At 32.4% G+C, this 22,296-nt stretch overlaps 1 protein-coding gene across 1 annotated transcript; it reads right to left on the bottom strand.

Annotated features, from left to right (window-relative positions):
• Positions 1–588: 588 nt before the first annotated feature.
• On the bottom strand, positions 589–1,515 carry LOC127553587 (olfactory receptor 5AC1-like). The gene has a single exon (XM_051984393.1). It carries the CDS (start codon positions 1,513–1,515, stop codon positions 589–591), a length of 927 nt encoding a protein of 308 aa, XP_051840353.1.
• Positions 1,516–22,296: the final 20,781 nt, after the last annotated feature.

Genomic DNA, 22,296 nt, shown 5'->3' with positions numbered 1-22,296 from the left:
CTGTAGAAGGTTCTGTAATAGGAGTAAGTTAGTGGAAATCACAGAAATAGATAAAATAAAAATATATATTAATGAGACATTTTTAAAATATCATAAATAGTGGTAGAATTTTTGATTTGATGGTGATTAATAAAATTAAGATATTTCACTATATCTTTGATAAGTAACCACTAATCCCGCTTTAAAATCATAATCAAGTTGGTTTTACAAATATCCTGTTTTGGGGATAAGTTTCTGGCCTTGTTATTCAATTAGCTAGTGGCAGGAACTGATTGGCTGGCATGTTAGAGAATATACTATGCAAATCTTCTTAGAGCTTATCCCCTTCAAAGATCATAGGTGACTAATGAGTATATTATACATTGTGGATGATATTCAGGCACCCTAATGTTGGAACAATACTATAAACCATGTAGCGATATTTTAATGCAATACTAATTTAATCCCTTTGGACATTCAGAATAAGATCCAATTAGCATAACCAAGTTTTCTCTATAAGCTATGTAAATTTCATTAAGTTATGCAGGAACAATTTCTAGCTGCATTTGAGGAGTTTTTATTCATTCATTCATTTATTAATTGACATCTTTAATTTTTTATTATTATTTTTCTCAGGGCCCTGAGAACTTCTTTGTTTCTCAGACTGTAGATAAATGGGTTTAATAGAGGTATTATCACTGTGTAAAATAAGGAGCAAATAATGTTCTGATTGTTAGTAGCATCAGATTCAGGAAACACATACATAATAATAAGTGTGCCATAGAATAAAGAGACAGAGAAGAGATGAGCACTACAGGTGGAGAAGACTTTGCTCCTACCTTGTTCAGATTTAATTCTCATGATGGCAAGGAGGACTAATGTATATGAGACTAAGATTGTCATAATAGTGAAGGAATTTAAAGTGAAAGAGCAAATGAAAACCACTAGTAAATTAAGAGATGGGTCAATACAAGAAATCCTAAATAATAGTAAAATTTCACAAAAGAAATGATGTATTATATTTGATTTACAGAAGGTTAATCTAAACAATAAACCCACGTGAATCATGAGATTAAGAAAGCCAAGTGTATAGGAAGCAATCACCAACTGTCTGCACAGTCTATTGGACATCTTCACTGGATAAAGTAGGGGATTGCATATGGCTGCATATCGGTCATATGCCATTGCTGCCAAAAGGAAACATTCTGCGCTTGCACTGGCACCAAAAAAATAAAATTGGGTCATGCATTCTGAAAGGGATATAATTTTATTCTTAGTTAAGAAATTCACCAACATCTTAGGAGTTACTGAAGAGGAAGTCAATGCATCTGAAAAAGCTAAACTACTGAGGAATATATACATGGGGATATGAAGGTGAGAGTCCATCCAAACAAGTACAACCAGTCCAATATTCCCCAACATGGTTATGAGGTAGATCACTAAGAACAGCAAGAAGAGAGGGATCTGAAGCTCAGGGAGATCTGTAAGTCCGGTAATAACAAATTCTGTCACCAATGTCTTATTCTCCTCTGCCATGTCAGCATTGTACATGCTGCTAGAAAAAGAGGTATTAAATTTACAAATACATTTACCAAAAATCATGAAAATTAGTAATCATGCATGAAATAAAATGTTTCTTAATTTAATTAAAATGATTTAAGAGTCAACTTATCTCTTTAATAAATATATTTTTAAACTATCAACCATGTTAGAATCTTGTTGTAAGAACTGGAAAAATAAAGGGAAATCAAATTGTTTACATAAATAAACTGTTTAAGTAGTTAATAGCTAGCATATATTTGCGCGCACACACACACACACATACACACACACATATAGATATATAATGTTTTAAGGTTTGCAAAGCATTTTATAGATATTATTTCATTTTGTCCTTGGCTGATGATTTTGTTCAACTCTGCCTCAGTCAAGTGCAATTCACAGGTCAAGAAATCACACTCATGATGTCACTGACCTTCTTTGAAAATGAAGGACAAACAACCACCAACAATACCCAGAGAGGAGAATGCTATTATTATTTCCACTTTACTGATGAGTAAATTGAAGCAGAGGGAAATTAAAGATAAGTGCAAGGTCACATACCTACTATGTATGAGTATGAGGCAAGATTCATACTCAGGTTTTCCCAAATTCAAGCAGCCTATCTACTGTTCCACCTCCTTTTCCTAACATCCTTTAATGTAAGCACCTTCTCTTTTAAAATTATTTCTTTTTTCTACTGTTAATGATTTATTTGTACCTCTGTATTTGCTTTAGATGATGAATTCTTTGAGGCCAAAGACTGTTTTGTTGTTTCTTTTTATACACCGCCAGCATAGAACAGTATCTGGTATCCAATAAGCATTTAATAAATGTTTATTCCTTAACTGATATGAGTGTTCATAGATGAGACTGTGTTCCCCAACACATAGGAAATTAGTCATATAAGCTTGGAGAAATCAGACTTCATTTGTCTTTAGAGAATATGTGTAGGTTATAGAAAAACCTAGGAATATTTCCATGAAAATATTTCAGAAGAGTTCAATTCTGACTAAAATGTGTTCATTTTCCATCTCTGAATATGTTAGCATTTACATAGAGTAACTACTTAAATAGCTAGGATGTGTTCTTTTGCATTTCAAATGACTTTTCCCTATCTTTATGCCCTTGTTCATGGTATTCATGTATAATTTATGTCCACATCTATGTCTATTTCCATGTCTGTGTTGTTTTGTGTAGGCCTATGCTTACACCTACAGTTTAAATCTAGGTTTGTGTTTCTAGATTCCTTGTTACTTTGTGCTCACTCCATGGGGATGTTAGGAAGAGGAGACAAGATATAAAGTACTTTGCAAATTTAGAGCACAATGTAAAACATGTCAATTATAATCATTATTACTTACACAGTGATAAATGCTATAATAGGTCAGGTTATCTGGTCATATTTTTCTCTTTATACTCTTTCAATAACTCCTTATTGCTTACTAAGTAATGAATAAATTCATGAGCCTGGTCCTTTACAATCTGCTTTCACCTATTTTCATATATTTATGTTCTATAATTGCCTTACATGCAATCTGTGCTTCATCCAAAAATGAACCCAGCATTTTTGGCACATCCCCCTCTAGGTGGTTCCAGTAGATAGAGCTCTGAGCACAGAGTCAGGAAGCTCTGAGTTAGAATATAGCTTCAGACAATCACTAGCAGGATGACCCCAGGCAGATTATTAATCTCTGTTTGGCTCAGTTTCCTCAATTGTAAAATGGGGGTGGTAATAGCATTTATTTCCCAGAGATATTGTAAGAATTAAATGAAATAATTTTTGTAAATTGCTTAGCAGATTGCATCACACATAGAAGACAATTGTAAAACATTTGTTTCCTTCCTTTCTGTCTTATTTCTTCCCTTCTGACTTGCCTTATATTCTTTCCTACTTAATCTTCTTCCTTTCTACTTTCTTTCTTTCATCTCACCATTATTTTCTTCTTACTTTTTTTTACCCTTTCTTCTTTCCTTCCTAACTTTATTTTTCTTTCTTCTATTCCTTCCTTCTCTACTGCCATATTTCTAGCCCATTTGTTCTTGTACTAGGATTGCTTTTCACTTTTTCTTGTTAAATTTCTACCAATCATTTGGATTGTTCAGTGAAATAACACAAGTTGGAATCTCTCTCAGATCTCCCTTTATCCTTTTTTTATATATTTTCAAGACATTTTTCATTTTTGTATTATGTATTATCTGTCTGTCTATATGTCATGTTCCCCTTACTGCTTATAAGTGATAGAAGGATGGGTACTTTTAAAAAGTTTTAAAAGTGATTTGAATGACTAATGTAAAAACCAATCTTTCAGCATTGATTCTTCTTTCCTTTCAAATATATTGCTTCAAATGTTATTCAGTATATACTAGGAACTTAATAAATACATGTTGATTGTTTACTCAACTAAGTGATAACCTTTTCTAATCCCCCCGAAGATGTTAAGAATATTGCTCATATAATCCATTCTTCTCAACTACTCATGAACACAAGCAATTATTCCCATCCAGCTCAATTCAAGATAAAACAGCTATTATGTACAAAGGATTGTGCTATACCTCAAAATGAAACTTCAAAATTCTATCCATGAAAGTTGAATACCTTTCATTTCAGTCATATTAGTGAAAAAAATAACCAAGCAAGTTCTTTTCTGGGTACAAATCAGGTCATGTTAACTAGAATTAATTTAGCCCCTATTTTTTGCCAAGAACTGTGCAAAGCACTCATGAAACACACACACACACAAAGAGTGGTGGGGGCAAAAATACTTTCCTTTTTTACAATGGCCTCACATTCTAACCAGGGAGATAATGATAGCAGCTAAAGGGGGAATCAAAAAAAAAAAAAAAAGAAAGAAACCATTTAACAGATGAATCCATACAATCATCACACCATATTTGACTTAAAATACTTTTAATTCTACTGAGACAAATAATTTTGAAAACAAATTACTTATTTCCTCAGATAACTGTAGAGCCTCAGTCATTCTGTGATCATGACTTAGAAAAGAAAAAAATCAGAAAGTAATTATAAGGGAAATAATTCCAAAATATAAGAGAAAAACAAGATTGAATTTATTGAGAATTCTATTCTCAAAACATTTATAAAACAGAAATTTTCTTAAGGAAATAAATTTATGTACATATTTATATATATATATATATATACTAGAGACGTAAAAAACAAAAAAAAAAAAATAAGGGTCAAAATGAATCATAAAATGGCAATGAACTAATAATATAATTCATTTTGGGGTTGTAGGGAAGGGAAGAACCAGAGACAGCAATAATAAAAATAGTAATAAAAAATAATTCTTTTCTTATTATCTGGGTATAGCAGTGAACAAAAAACTTCTACTTACATTATTAATCCTTGTATCAGAGGAATATTAACTGGTCCTAAAATTGGCTACAGATCACCATATAATGGAAGCATAAAAATTGGCAAAACTGCTCAATATTTGATAGCATCAATTTAGTTAATTGGGAGTTTAGTCAAATGTTAAAATTATATATTTATTATATATTAAAATATTGACTGCCAAAGCCTCACAAATTTATTTATTTCATTGTTTAATGTGTCTAACTTGGAATATCTCCAATAAACAAAGATGCAGAAAACTTGCATGACACAGAGACATGTCAAAAATAGTAATTTTTTTTTAAATCTAAAAATATATCCTATTAGAAGAAATATTACTTGTTAGGAAAATCCTAGGGAATAAGAAGTGTTTAGATATTTGTCTTTGTATCCCAGTTGACTAACCTGGTGCCATGAGTTTATTATCCATTCAACAAATGCTTAATGAATTAAATGGAATGAGTTTTTCCATGAAGATATCTGAGAAGAATATTCTCAGAATGAAACATAAATCTAAAGGAAATGACCAAAATTTATTTTCCATCTTTGATGGAAATGGAATTAAGGGAAATTATTTTGAGAGCTAACGATTCATATAAATTTAGAACTAGAAGACATTTCAGTTAGCTACATAGTCAAACTCATATCCAAAAAGTTTCCTTCTTGTAACATACCTTACAAATGGTCATCCAGCTTTCCTTTGAAGACCTCCAAGCAAAGGAAACACAACAACCTCCCAAAATTTTCATTTCATTTTTTTGACAGCTCTAATTATTGAGAATTTGTTGACATCCAACTTGAATTAATATCTCTTCCACTTCAACTCAGTGCTGCAAGCTCTGATTTCTGAGGTCAAAAATGCCCCTTCTAAATGAAAGGGGCAGGTAAATGGTGCAGTGGATTAGGTGCTATTCCTACAGTGAGGAAGATTCATCTTCCTGAGTTCAAATATGGCCTCAGACATTTACTGAGCTATGAGCCTGGACAAGTCACTTAAGGTTACCTCACTTTCCTTACTTCTAAAATGATTTGGGGAAGGGAATTACAAATCATTATCTTTTCCAGTAAGACCCCAAATGAGGTCAGGAAGAAATGAACATGAGTAAAAATGACTATACAGTTACATGAAAACCCTTAAGATATTTCAACATCACCATCCTCCCTACTCTAAGAGTTTTATTTTTGGGGTTAAACATCCCCAGTTCCTTTTAAAGCATATAATATGTTTCAGAGTTCATTGTCATCATGATTGCCCTTCTCTGTATGTTCTCCAACTTATCAATGTCCTGCCTAAAGGATTTTACTTCTTAAAAAAAAGACAGATTATTAGAGAGGGGAGTGCTTTGTAGCACAAAAAAAGGGAAGTGATTTCCTGAAATTTCCCTACTGAAAATAAACAATGGCTTTTTAAAAATTCAGAATATATCTTTAAATCTTTGAAGTGAATTTAATGAAGAAGATGTTCTTGACATTTATTTCATTTCAAATTACTGAAAAATCAGTGTTTGCTATTTCACTTACTGCTGAGACACCTTAACTCAGAATAATCAACCTTTGGAATATGTTGTTTGGGAAGACTCTGAGTTCCCTTTTCCTGAAGATTTCCAGATCAGAGAGTTTCAGCTTGATTTCTTAGAGAAGTTTAGTCCTGATACAGGAAAATGAGTAAGATATCTTACATTCTTATGATTTTGGAAACTAGAGAAGTTTAACATGAGTTTCAGGATTCATGACAAAGACTCATGACAATTATAAAAGCATATTTTTTCTGGATGCTTCCAAAGAAAAAATATACAAATCATGAAATGATCTCTAAAGTGATGAAATCATTATTTCTATGATTACTTAAATTTACTTAAATTTCTTTAAAATTCCTTTTATTCCTTCTAATAAATGAAAGTATAATTCCTTCCATCCCTACACTGCCACAAATCTGTCTACATGACATAAAAACTTTGGACTGAAAACAAGAATTCAAATCAATCATCTCAATCATCTTTCAATTTAAATTTGGAAATCATGCAGGCAAAAATATCTGGATGATTGACAGAGCTTTCCCAATTTCAATTTTGTTTCCCAATTTAATATTTTGTGGTTACATTCATATTTATAGGTACTGTATGTCCTATGTGAATAATAAGGAATTAAAAAAAATCTTTTAATCTTCAATCCTTACCAATGTCCTTTAAGATGATGATGCAAGTTTTAAGAAATCAAGAAGCAGTGATACTTTCCCAATGAATTCTCAATGCTAATAACAAAGCTAAGGGAAATGGTATTTATTTCTATACATTTCTAAATCTGTTTGTGGAAACAATGCTTAAAGTCCCTCTGCACCACTGAGAATGTCCCTAATGAATAAAGACAAAGTTTTCTAGCAGGCATCGTGGGCAATCATCAAAGTATACCCAGTGTATAATTACACACAATTAAAACAACACCACCACCACCAAAAAAAATAAAATAAAATAAACATGTCATCAGAGTGCACTTCAAATATAAGGCAAAATTTTCATATTGACTTCTGGGCATCACTAACTTCCTTTCATAAGTATTTCCTCCGAAATTAGTACCTGTTGTTCACTTAGTTCCCCAAGCTAAAAACAAAACAAAGCAAATAAACTAACAATTTTGGTTATTATTATTTTATTGGCATACACTGGTCCAAGTCCAGTAATTTTTTTTCTTTACAATGTTTATACCTTTTCTATTCCCACTGTGAGCATTTTAATTCATACCAACTTTAACATGTAACAACATTATTACAATGTTCTTCTGATTGGTCTGTCTCATATTCCATTTTTCTCCACTTCAGCATATATATATTTTTTTAACCAGAATTCTTCATTAGATCTGTGAATACCCAGTGTAAGTATTCTTTCCATCATTGCAAATTTTAACCATTTATGTCTCTTCATTCTGTGCAGTTCTTATCCCTTCTCAACCATAAATTTATGAAAAGACAAAATTAATATTACCTCTGATTTTTAAATGTAATTGATCATATGCTGTATTGATTTTTATAATTGAGTTATTATCTGCCTGAACCTACACTTTGCTCAGTTTCTGTTTTCCCTCCAAGCTAAATTAAAAGTATGGTTGAAAAGGAAAGCTGTTATCATTCAGATAGTCTCAGGGATATCTACTTATTATCTATAAACCCAATCAGCTGAACCTGGTACCATCTCCCCAAAAGGCCAGTCATCTGTCCAAACCTGTCTTGTGCAATTAGTGAAGTTTTGATCTTTTCCAAGTGGATGAGTGAGGTGGAACTTCGGATTTCCTAACCAAGTTTACAAAAGACAGATGAGTACTATAAGACAAGTAATATTCTTTAATTGTCAGAGAGAAGCATGTCAGCCACACCTGAATACTAGCCCAGTGTCCTCAGTGTAGTCATTCTAATATTATTTTCTCAACAACCCAGACTACCCCTTTTTCTGCATGACAATAGAGGTCATCACCTTCTCACTGGCATCACTGGCCTTAATGAAGTGGCTAGTCAAACCCACTTTGTTAACAGTTATACCCATCACTGTTAATAAACTGATCTTATTCAGAGTATCACCTCAGTTTACCTTTATTTTCTTTACTTGCCCCAAACCCTGACATGCTGGAGACTTTTTTCTTTATTTCTTAATAAGTTATACTCACCAATATCTGTCACCATTGGTAGGGGGTACACAAGTCTTTAACACTATAATTTATATTACTTCTTATACAGAAGCACTCATTAGTAATATGTTAAAACCTACTACTACTTACATCAACCAAGAATCTTTAAGTGACCTGTGAGTCATTTGAAATTTTATTCTTCTGAGAGTAAGGTGACCAGTCGGTCATTGCCATCTTTATAACATTACCAGGATATTATGTATATTATAAATATAAGTTTTGGTTGTAGGGAGAAAAAGTATCATTGTTGGTACTTCTCAATTTCTGAAATGCCTAAAACTGGACTTTCTAGATCCAGCAACTCATTGTCCATCTACTATCACTTTCCAATATATATATATGTATACTTGTAGCATATCCAACTCATTACCTAGATATTTTGTGTGTTTCACATTCACTTGCCTGGGTTCTGGTGGGCATAAAAATAGAGCAAACCAGTAAGGTCCTCCCACTGGAAGGAATAGAATATTTCAAGCTGTGTAAGCAGTTATACAACCTAAATGTTTCTGGGCTGCCTAGGGGAAACGTAGAGAAAGAGAAAAAAAGGGAAGATTTAGTGAAGGACTATGTAGTGAAAATGTGCTTCTGTCTCTCATTCATCTTGGATGGGATCATTTAGTAAAAACATGTAATTAGTTTAGCAATTTATTGTTCTTTGACAAATTGTAGTCCACAAAGATTATATCATTTTACAATTCCACAAATCACCCCCAGATATATGCTAATGCCAAGTTCTATAATTTTAACCATACTTTCATCTTGAATTCATATTGAATTTTAACTATGCCATGGGATCCTGTGCAGTTCTCTTTTATGTCTTCACAAATCCTTTCTAAGACATTGATGAGAAATACTGGGGGATCTCCTCTGAGTCTTTAATTATTTTGTAGATAATAATGTATCACTTAATCAATCACCTGTTATGCCCTTCCTACTATCATCACCAACTCATTCTCTTTTCTAGTCACTATTGTTGCTCTGTCATTTCAATCACATCCAACTCTTCATGACTCTATTTGGGGTTTTCATGGAAAAGATATTCAAGTGGTTTGCCATTTTGTGGTGCAACTCACATTATAGAGGAAACTGAGTCAAACAGGTTGAGTGATTTGCTTGGGGTCATCCATCTAGTAAGTGTCTGAGATCAGATTTGAACTCATAAAAATGAGCCTTCCCTGAGAAGAGGCTCAGCACTCCATCTACTACACCATCTAGCTTCCCCAATTTTTTAGTTCAGTTTTCAGTTGTGTCTGACTCTTTGGGGTTTTTTAAAGTAGTATTTTATTTTTCCTCCAGTTATGTGTCAAGAAAATTTAAAAGATTTTGAGTTCCAAAATTATCTCCCTTCTTTCATTCCTTACTCTCATCTGAAGATGATAGGCAGTTTGATATTCTTTGTGCATGTGCTATCTAAAACACAAGAAAGAATAAATTAAGTGAAAAAAAATGCTTCGACCTCCATGCAGAGTCCATCAGTTCTTTATCTGGTTATGGATAGCATTTTGCTTGGTGAATCCTTTGTACATTTCTTGGATCATTTATGTTGCTGAGAAGAGCTGAGTCATCATAGTTGATCATCACACAATGTTGCTGTCACTGTGTACAATGTTTTCCTTGTTCTGCTCATTTCACTTTGTATCAGTTCACACCAGTTTTTCTAGTTTTTTTTAAGTCTATCAATTCATCATTTCCAGTTGCATAATAGTATTACATTACATTCATATATTATAACTTGTTCAGCCATTCCACAACTGATGGACCTCCCCCTCAATTTCTAATTCCTTGCCAACATGAAAAGGGTTGCTGTAAATGTTTTTGCATATATAGTTCCTTTCCCCTTTTTTATAATCTCTTTGGAAAGACCTAGTAATGGTATTGCTGTAACAAAAAGTATTTAGTTTCCTTACCCTTTGGACATAGTTCCAAATTGCTCTCCAGAATGGCTGGATAAGTTCACCTCTCCAACAACAATGCATTCCACCCCCCACCCAGTTTTCTCACCTCCTTTCCAATATTTATCACTTCCTTTTTTGTTACATTAGCCAACCTGATAGGTGTGAGATAAACTCTCATAATAATGTGAATTTCCCTAATCAAGAGTGATTTAGAGCACTTTTTCATATGCCTCTAGATAACTTTGATTTTTTTCATTTGAAAACTGCCTGTTCATAACTTTTGATCATTTATCAATTGGGAAATAGCCTGTTTTCTTATAAATTTGACTCAGTTTTCTATATATTCGAGAAATGTAGTCTTTATCAAAGATATTAGCTATCAATATTATTTCCCAGCTTTCTGCTTTCCTTCTACATTTGGTTGCATTGGTTTTGTTTCTACAAAAGTCTTTTAATTTAACATAATAAAATTATCTATTTAGCATTTTGTAATTTTTTCTATCTTTTGTTTGGTCATGAATTCTTCACCTCCCTATAGAACTGAAGGGTAGACTTTTGCTCTTCACATTTACACTTTGACAATTATGATTACAACCTCCATCCTATTTTTCCTTCTGTTTGTCCTGTCTCTTCTTTTACCCTTTTCCTCCTCAACAGAGTTTTGCTTCTTTCTGACCTCTACTCTGCTCTAATCTGACCTCTCTAATGTCAGTCTTCACTCACCCCCGCCCTCTTTACTTAATTCCTTCCCTACCTACTTCCCTGTTAGGGATAGATAAATACATAAATATGTGCATAGAGAAATGCATGAATAGATACATGGGTATAAATACATTTCTATATTCAACTGATTTTGTACATAGAGTTCTATATTCAATTATTATGTACATTATTCTCTCTTTGAGACAATACAGATAATAATGAAGTTCAAGCAACATTCATTACTCATCCTCCCAGCATCACTTCCACAGTTAATAGGTCTTTCATGCCTCTTCATGTGAAATAATTTATACCATTCTACATCTCCCTTTATTCTGTACCCAATGTACTCCTCTTTCTCATCTCTTAATTTTTTTTGATCATTCCTGCAAATTCATCTTATACCTATACCTTTTATCCATGTATATTTCTTCTAGTTTTAATAATGATACAATTATAAGAATTGCATGTATTATGGAACTCCATTGCTATATATGCCAAACATGGTGCAGGAGAGGAGGTGGTCCAATGCTTCCCTTGGACTGGTGGGAATAAAAATTTAAAAGGTCCACTCAGACTCAGTCACATCTTGGCAGCCAGGGAAGCCTCCCTTTCTCCAGTTGATACATAGGGAGGGATATGTTCTCTAGGAAGCATAGAACATTGGGGGTTTGCTGAAGGTGAAGGTTTGGGCAGACCTTAGATGGTCTTATACAAATTAATAGCAACATTGTACAATGGTGGACCCAGTAGAATAGAAAGGTAAAGAAGAAATTATAATTAAATGTGGGACTGTGCTTTCTGATATGATTCTCTAAATACCTCAAACAATAGACACCTCATCAGCTGATGAAAGTGTTTCTATGACATTGATGTCAGAAATGCTTTATTTAAAATACCCTACAGAATTACCCAAATTTTTAAAAAAATGCTTTACAATATACTTATAAAAAGAGAAAAGACTAAATTTCACACTTAGACATCATATATGTCTTATATAATCTGATATGACATCCATTTGGACATTACATATGAAGCTTACAATAGTTTTAAATTTTCCCTAAATGATCTAGAGAAACTCAAAGGTGTCAAAATGAAATTTATTATAAGCCAGTTGAAGTTACTTTCCCCCAAGTCCTTGTTTATAAATAAATTATAAAATATTAAAAGAATTCTGGAAGATTCTTGGGGCACCAATAATTTGAGCTCCTATGTGAACAAGACTGAAAATGTTTCCTTAAGAAAAGGACCCATATATGCAAAAATGTTTGTTGTAGCACTTTTTGTAGTGACAAAGAACTGGAACCTGAGTGGACTCATCAGTCAGAAATGATGATTCTTATTTTTACTGACTCTGATGACTCTGATTTTTACATCAGTCAAAGAATGGCTGAATAAATTATGGTATATGAATGTTATAGAGTATTATTATTCTATAAGAAATGATCAGCAGGACGATTTCAGAAAGGCCTGGGGAGATTTATATGAACTGATGCTAAGTGAAGTGAGTAAAATCAAGAAAACATTGTATATAGCAACACCATTACATGATGATTAGTTCTGATGTAAAAGGCTCTCTTCAACAGCAAGCTGACTCAAGGCAATTCCAAAACACTTGTGATGAAGAGAGGCATCTGCACTCAGAGAGAGAATTGTGGAGACTGAATGTGGATCATAACATAGTATTGTCGCTTTGTTGTTGTTGTTTGCTTGCATGTTGTTTTCTTTCTCATTTTTTTCCTTTTTGATCTGATTTTTCTTGTGCAGTGTGATAAGTGTAGAAATATATATAGAATAATTACACATGTTTAATAAATATTGGATTACTTGCCATTTAGGAGAGGGAGTGAGGGGAGAGGGAAAAATTTGGAAGACAAACTTTTGCAAGGGTGAATGTTGAAGATCATGCATGTGTTTTGAAAATAAAAAGCTTTATATTAAAAAAAGAAAATATTCCCTTAAGTTTGCCAAGAAATCTGACTATCTTAGTAGAATGGATATTTACAAAAATGTAAATTGCTCAGATTAAAAGATGAGGAACTTCATCAATGAACGCCTTAAGAAAAAAATCTTCAGGGTCAAGTGGATTTACAAGATAATTCTACCAAACATAAAAAAAAAAAAAAAAACAATTAATTCGCATACAAAATAAACTTTTTGGAAATATAGGCAGACAAGAAGTCCTACCAAATTCATTTTATGACACAAATATAATGCAGATACTTAAACCAGGAAGAGCTAATACAGAGAAAGAAAATTATTTATCAATTTCCCTAATGTATATTGACACAAAAATTTTAAATAATTATTTATAAAAATGAGAAAAAGGCTCATTTGCAAACTTTCTTATTTCAAAGAAAGTGATGATATATGTAACTTATGTAAATAACAAAGCAATTTTATACCAAAAAAGGAAAAAAACCAAGTTCTCCCATTATGTCGAAGGTTATCTCAAGTTGTCTTGACATATCCTTGCTACTGGATGCCAATGACTCTGGAATTGAGATTTTGGCTGATGACTCTGCACAGCCCTACTTCACTTAAATATAATTCACTTGCAAAAGAAGACATCCTCCTCCTGATGTCATTGGTCCTCTTCAAGAATGAAGGGCAAACAACATCATGCTTAGCTTAGATTTTCTTTTCTTTGAAAAATGCTTATTCATATTCTATGATTATTTCTTTTTCACTAAGTAGTTCTTGATTTTTTAAAATTTGAATCAATTCCTTAATATATTTTAGAGATGAGACCTTTGTCAGAGAAAATTGCTGCAAATGTTTTGCCTGGTTAATTTTCCGTTTACTATACTGTTTTTGTTTGTGCAATTTTTTAAAAATTTCAAATAACCAAAATTTTCCATTTTATCTTTTGTGTTCTTGTCTATCCCTTGCTTAATCATGAACTCTTTCTCTGTTAAAAGAACTTAAGGTAATTTCTAATTTATTGATGGCATCACCTTTTATGTCTGTCAGGTATAAATTAAGAACTTATCTTAGTAGATAGCATAAGATATTGATCTATAGATCTATGTATACTATGTATACATAATTTCTGAATTGCCCATTGATTTTTGTCATTTAATCAGATCTTATTCCAATAAATCAGATCTTTGTTTCTATGAAACACTTCACCACTGTGCTTGCTTGCTTGCTTCTATATGATATGTATCTAATCTGTTACACAAATCAACCTCTTTGTCTCTTAGCTAATATGAAATCATCTAGATGATTTCTGGATGGAAGTATAATTTGAAAAGTGGTACTCCCAGTATTAGCTACTTTTTTGCCATCCCTCCCTCTGAAATTATTGAATTTCAGATTCTTTGTATAAATTTCATTAATATTTTTCTAGTTGCATAAGTGATCCTTTGATAGATATACACAGCACTGAAAAAAATAAATCCACATTGTTATTTTTATTATTTTGGCTTAGCCAACTCATGAGCAGTTAGTATTTCATTTTTATTTCTGTAAAGAATGTTTTGTAATTGTATTCATAGAGTTCTCTTTATATATCTTGGTAGAAGACCAAATACATTTTTGAATCTACATTTATTTTCTTTTGAAAAAAATATTTATTTAAATTAAATACAAAATAAAAGAAAGCAAAATAGAAAAGGGAAATAAAAAATTAAAAAAGACCAAAACATTCTCATGTGCCCAGTAGATTAGGAAGGATTCAAAATATGTAACAACAAATTTCTGTTTCAAGAAAGCATATATAATAATAAAAGATTTTGTTCATGACTATCCATCTTTTCTTTGCTTGCTTATAAGTTATTCTTTTGTCCTCTGTTGTGCTTTTTTTTTTTTCACTAAGGCAATGACTTGCCCAGGGTCACACAGTTGGGAAGTGTTAAGTGTCTGAGACCAGATTTGAATAAGGGTCATCCTTTCTTCAGGGCTGGTGCTCTACTATTGCACCACCTAGCTGCCCCTGCTGTGCATTTTTTACTTTATTCATATTTCTCCCTTTTATACACCTCACCTCCTCCAACCATCTACAGTTTAGCACAATATATATCTTTATATTTATATATACATTTATATATATATATACACACACACATTTACCTATAAATGTATTAATATGCTTTTACAATTATGTAAACATGAATCTAAAACCTTATTATGATGGCAGACATATAATGTAGATTTCTCTTATGACTGAATCATTAAGTTTGACTGTCTTAGATCAATGATTACTAGCCCTACTTTTTTGTTTCTAATAAATTCTACTTTTGATTCTTACTGTAGTATTTCTGTATATCTCTTATTTCCTAACCCTGCTAACTCTTCTATTTTAATTGTGCTCCTTAACTTGTTTTGCTATTATTTAATCTCCCCCTACCCAGGTATCCCTTCTTTATCTTCTCTTCCAACCCTTTCTTTCCTTTTTTTTTTTCCATCTCATTGAGGCACACACTTTATCTCACTCTTATTAAGCTAAATGCCTTACTTTTTGGAGTCAGATCACACTCAGCTCTGTCAGAATCTTTCTTTTAAGCTACCCAATTATTGATGTCAAATCTTAAACATATGGTATACATTTCCAGGTAAATAACTTAAAATTTTGTCGTTGGTGAATCCCTTGAAATTAATCTTTGAAACTGGCTCTTTTATGTTAAATTTTCTATTGAGTTCATGTTTACTTGAGACAAAGTCCTGAAAATATGCAGGTTCTTTGAATGTCAGTTTTTGGGTAAGTATTCTGGTTGTTTTTTTATTCCTTTGATCTTTTTTTTTTCAAAATTTAGCAACAATATTACTTTATATTTTCCATGTTAGATCTCTTTGAGATAGGGATCAGTGGATTTTTTAAAATATATTTCTACTTTCCCCTTATATTTTATCACTCTAGATTAATTTTCTTTGATTATTTCTTGCATTATTGTCTCAAGGTTCTTTTTAAGGTCACACTTCTAGGTAGTCCAATTGTTCTTAGGTTTTATCTTCTTAATCTGTTTTTTAGACCTGTTGTTTTTCTTATATTTCACATTCTCTTTTATTTTATTTATTATCTCTATTTTATATTTTGTATTGTTATTTCTTGGTCTATAATAGTGTAACTGGCTTGCCCTTACCAAATTCTAATTTTCTTATTTTTTTCATGGATAATTTTTCCAATTTTGACCCTCATAACCTTTTGTTCCAAATTTCCCCCTCTTTTCCCCTACACTTCTCCTAGCTGGCAGGTAGACCAATACATGTTAAATATGTTGAAATACATGTTGGATCCAATATATGTATACATATTTATACAGTTATCTTGTTGCACAAAAAAACCAAATCAAGAGGGAAGGAAAAGAAAAACTGAGAAAGAAAACAAAATGCAAGCAAATAACAACAGAGAGAGTAAGAATGCTATGTTGTGTTCCATACTCTGTTCCCATGGTTCTCTCTCTGGGTGTAGATGGCTCTCTTCATCACTGCACAAGTGGAACTGGTTTGAATCATCTCACTTAGCATCCGTTCATGTAGGTTTTTCCAAGCCTCTCTGAAATCATCTTGCTGGTCTTTCTTACAGAACAATAGTATTCCATAGCATTCATATGCCATAATTTATTCAGCCGTATTCCAATTGATGGGCATCCACTCAGTTTCCAGTTTCTTGACACTACAAAGAGGGCTGCCACAAACATTTTTGCACATGTGGGTCCCTTTCCCTTCTTCAGGATCTCTTTGGGATATACTCCCAGGAGATAGACTGCTGGATCAAAGGGTATGCATAGTTTGATAACTTTTTGAGCATAGTTCCAAATTGCTCTCCAGAATGGTTGGATCTGTTCACAGTTCCACTAACAATGTATCAGTGTCCCTCTCACATTCCCTCCAACATTCGTCATTATCTTTTCCTGTTATCTTAGTCAATCTGACAGGTGTGTAGTGGTACCTCAGAATTGTCTTAATTTGCATTTCTCTGATCAATAGTAATTTGGAGCACCTTTTCATGCGTATGTGTATTTGTAAGATAGTTTCAATTTCTTCATCTGAAAATTGTCTGTTCATATCCTTTGACCATTTATCAATTGGAGAATGGCTTGAACTATTATAAATTTGAGTCAATCCTCTATATATTTTAGAAATGAGGCCTTTATCAGATCCTTTAAATGTAAAAATGTTTTCCCAGTTTATTGCTTCCCTTCTAATCTTGTGTGTATTAGTTTTGTTTCTACAAACACTTCTTAACTCAATATAATCAAGTTATCTATTTTATGATCAATTATGATCCCTAGTTCTCATTGTTTACAAATTTCTTCTTCCTTCACAGATCTGAGAGGTAAACTATTCTATATTCTTCTAGTTTGTTTATAATAACATTCATTATGTCTAGATCATGAATGTATTTCGACCTTATCTTGGTATATGGTGTTAGGTATGGATCTATGTCTACTTTCTGCCATACTAGTTTCCAATTTTCCCAGTAGTTTTTGTCAAATAGTGAATTCTTATCCCAAAAGGTGAGGCCTTTGGGTTTGTCATAGTCATTGGCTATTTTGTTCTGTGAACCTAACCTATTACACTGATCAACTTCTCTATTTCTTAGCCTGTATCAAATGTTTTTGATGACCACTGCTTTATAAGATAGTTTTATATCTGGTACAGCTAGGATACTTTATTTGCTTTTTTCTTCCTTAATTCCTTTCTTTCAGATGAATTTTATTGTTATTTTTTCTACATCAGTAAAATAGTTTCTTGGGAGTCTGATTGGTGTAGCACTAAATAAATAGATTAGTTTAGGGAGAATTGTCATCTTTATTATATTCACTTGGTGTATCCAAGAGTACTTAATATTTTTCCAATTGCTTAGATCTGACTTTATTTGTGTGGAAAGGGTTTTATAGTTTTGCTTATATAGTTCCTGATTTTCCCTTGGCAGATAAAGTCCCAAATATTTTATATTATCAATACTTATTTTAAATAAAATTTCTCTTTGTATCTCTTCCTGTTGGATTTCGTTAGTGATGTATAAAAATGCTGTGGATGTATTTTGTATCCTGCAACTTTGCTAAAGTTGTGGATTTATTGATTCTCTAAGTATACTATCATATCTGCATAATACTTTGCATATCTGCAAAGAGTGATAATTTGGTTTCCTCATTGCCTATTCTAATTCCTTTAATCTCTTTTTCTTCTCTTATTGCCAATGCTAGAATTTCTAATACAATATTGAATAGCAATGGTGATAGTGGGCAATCTTGTTTCACCCCGATCTTATTAGGAATGGTTCCAGTTTATCCCCATTACATATGATGCTTGCTGATGGTTTTAAATAAATGCTCTTGACTATTTTAAGGAAAAGTCCATTTATTCCTATACTCTCTCATGTTTTTAATAGGAATGGGTGGTGGGTTTTATCATATGCTTCTATTGAGATAATCATAAGGTTTTTGTTAATTTGGTTATTGATGTAGTCAATTATGCTAATAGTTTTCCTAATATTGAACCAGCCCTGCATTCCTCATATAAATCCTACTTGGTGATGGTGTATTATCCAGGGGATGATTTTCTGTAATCTCTTTGTTAATATTTTATTGAAGATTTTTGCATCAATATTCATTAGAGAGATTGGTCTATAATTTTCTTTCTCTGTTTTCATCCTTCCTGGTTTAGGTATCAAAACCATGTCTGTGTCATAAAAGGAATTTGGTAGGAGTCCTTTATTCCCTATTTTTTCAAATAGTTTGTATAGTATTGGAGTTAATTGTCCTTTAAATGTTTGATAGAATTCACATGTAAATCCATCTGGTCCTGGGAATTTTTTTCTTAGGGAGTTGATTAATAGTTTGTTTTAATTCTTTTTCTGAAATGGAACTATTTAAGTAGTTTATTTCCTCTTCTGTTAATCTGGGAAATCCATATTTTTGTAGGTATTCCTCCATTTCACTTAGGTTGTCAAATTTATTGGCATAAAGTTGGGCAAACTAACTCCTGATAATTGCTCTAGTTTCCTCGTCATTCATGGATAGTTCTATTACTTTTGAGACTAACAATTTGATTTTCCTCTTTCTTTTTTCTCATCAAATTAATTAAAGGTTTATCTATTTTGTTGGGGATTTTTTTTTAATCATAAACCAACTCTTAATTTTATTTATTAATTCAATGTTTTTTTTTAATCTTCAATTTTATTCATCTCTCCTTTACTTTGAGAATTTCAAGTTTGGTATTAGTTGAGGGTTTTAAATTTGTTCTTTTTCTAGCTTTTTTAGTTGCAAGCCCAATTCATTGATCTTCTCTTTCTCTATTTTATGCAAGTAAGCATCTAAAGATATAAAATTTCCCCTTATTACTGCTTTGGCTGTATCCCACAAATTTTGGCATGTTGTCTCATTATTGTCATTCTCTTGGATGAAATTATTGATTGTGGCTATGTAGGTGATTTTCTGTATCACTCATTCATTCTTTAGGATGAAATTATTTAGTTTCCAATTACTTTTTGGTTTATTTTCCCCTGGCCCTTTACTGAATGCAATTTTTATTGTATCATGATCTGAAAAAAAATGCACTTACTATTTTTGCCTTTCTGCATTTGATTTTGAGGTCCTTATGTCCTAATATATGGTCAATTTTTATATAGGTTCTATGAACTGCTGAGAAAAAAGTGTACTCCTTTTTGTATACATTCAATTTTCTCCAAAGAGCTGTCATATATAGTTTTTCTAGTATTCTATCTATGTCTTTAACTTCTTCTTTATTTATTTTATGGTTTGATTTATCTAGTTCTGAAAGAGCAAGGTTGAGATCTCCCACTATTATAGTTTTGCTGTCTATTTCTTTTTGCAACTCTCTTAACTTCTCCTTTAGGAATTTAGATGCTACATCACTCGGTGCATATATGATTAATATTGATATTGCTTCATTATCTATGGTATGGTATCCTTTAGCAAGATATAGTTTCCTCCCTTATCTTTTTTAATCAGATCAATTTTTGCCTTTGCTTTGTCTGAGATCAGGATGGCTACCCCTACTTTTTTTTCCCTTTACCTGAAACATAATAGATTGTGCTTCAGCCTTTTTCCTTGACTCTGCATATATCACTCTACTTTAAATGTGTTTCTTGTAAACAACATATTGTAGGATTGTGACTTTTAATCCACTCTGCTATCTGCTTATGCTTTATGGGAGAGTTCATCCCATTCACATTTACAGTTAAAACTACTAATTCTGTATTTCCTGCTATCTTATTAACCCCAAATTATACTTTTCTCTTTCCTTTTCCTTTTTCTCTCCTCCCCAATATTTTACTTATGAGCACTACATGCCTCAAACAGAGTTCTCCCCCTTTCTTATCCTTTCCTCTACTATTTCTCTTTTCCCTTCTATTTAGCCTACCTCTTCCCTTTTCCCCTTTCCCCTCCCACTTTTCTATAAGATGAGAGATGTTTCTTGGTGAACCAAATCTATCTAATATTCTTTCTTTGGGCCAAATCGTATGAGAGTAAGATCCACACAATATTCATCACTATCCCTTTTTTCCCTCAATTATAATAGGTTTTCTTTGCCTCTTCCTTAGATGTAATTTTCCTCACTGTACCTCCCATTTCCCTTTTTTTTTCTGTTACAATCCCCTTTCCATCATTAATTTCTTTTTTATATTATAACAGTAAAATCAGATGATACATGCACTCTCAAGGTATGCCCAAAATAGAAATACAATTCTCAAGAGTTTTTTTTTCCTTTTTTTATGCTTCTCTTGGGTTCTATATTTGGAGATCAAATCTTTTGTTTAGCTCTGATTTTTTCAACAAAAATAAATGGAATTCATCAGTTTCATTGAATGTCCATCTTCTTCCCTGAAAGATAATGCTTAGTTTAGCTGGGTAATTTATTCTTGGCTGCATTCCAGATTTCAGAATCCAGGCCCTTCAATCCTTTAAAGTGGAAGTTTCTAGGTCCTGAGTAATCCTGTTCCTTTCTGGCTGTTTGTAATATTTTTTTCCTTGGTCCAATAGTTCTCAAATTTAGCCATGATATTTCTTGGGATTTTAATTTGGGGCTCTCTTTCAGGAGGTATTTAGTCAATTCTTCCAATGGTCATTTTCCCTTCTCTTTCTAGGATGTCCAGGCAGTTCTCTTTGATGATTTTCTAAAAGATAGTGTCTAGACTCTTTTTTGCATCATGAATTTCAGGGAGTCCAATAATCCTTAGATTGTCTCTCTTAGATCTCTTTTCCAGGTCGGTTGTTTTCCCAATTAAGTATTTTACATTTTTTCCTTTTTTTTTTTTTTTTTTGTTTGGTTTTGCTTGACTGATTCTTGTTGTGTCATTGAGTCATTCATTTCCATTTGTTCATTTCTGGATTTTAGTGAATTATTTTCTTCATTTACTTTTTTACTTCTTTTTGTATTTGTCCAATTGAAATTTTAAATGAGTTGTTTTGTTCTATGGAATTTTTTTTTCATTTCACAAATTCTGTTTTTAAGAAGTTATTTTCTTTTTCTGTTTCACAAATTCTGTCTTTTTTTTGGGGGGGGGATTCTTTCTTTTTCCATTTTATCAAATCTATCTTTTAATGAGTTATATGCTTTTTCCATTTCATTAAATCTATTTTGTAGTGAGTTTTCTTCAAATAGTTTCTGTGTTGCCTTTTCCAAATGCTCTTTCAAATTTTTCATTTCCTTTCTTCATTTTTCTTCTAGCTCTCTTTTAAGATCCTTTTTACTTTCTTCTAGGAGAGTCTTGTGTGATAGGGATCAGATTATATTGTTTTTGGGAACTTCATCTGGAGACAAGCTGCCTTTAGTCTTCTCAGGATTTGAAATCTCTTCTCCTTCTCCATAAAAGCTGTCTATTGTCAGAGTTCTCTTTATTTTTTATTCATTTGTTTAACGTTAAGGTCTGCCTTTAGGGCAGGGGAGGTTTTCCAAGTAACCACAGCAGCACTGGACCAATGCTGATTCACTCCCAGAAGTGGGTAGGCATGGCCAGGTCCCATGAGATTCTGGCATGTTGGGGTTTATTACTGATCTTTTGTGTTTGTGTTGTATGTTTTATAACTTCTCTGCTGATCTACTGGCTTGCAACCAGGGCACAGTGGCCAACACTGCTGTGGATTTCTCTCCCATAGATTCTCTGCCACAGGGAGTCTGTATCGCTATGTGGAGACTGCACCACCTTGGGACTCTGAGCTGTCTGTGCTGGCTTTTGAC

Source organism: Antechinus flavipes, chromosome 3 (assembly GCF_016432865.1).
Source record: "Antechinus flavipes isolate AdamAnt ecotype Samford, QLD, Australia chromosome 3, AdamAnt_v2, whole genome shotgun sequence".
NCBI lineage: Eukaryota > Metazoa > Chordata > Mammalia > Dasyuromorphia > Dasyuridae > Antechinus > Antechinus flavipes.
Note: the sequence above shows the minus strand (reverse complement) of the source record. Positions and strands in the feature narration are given on the sequence as shown.

Excerpts from the sequence above, each read along its gene's own strand:
- LOC127553587 (XM_051984393.1), bottom strand. The coding sequence starts at position 1,515 with ATGGCAGAGGAGAATAAGACATTGGTGACAGAATTTGTTATTACCGGA.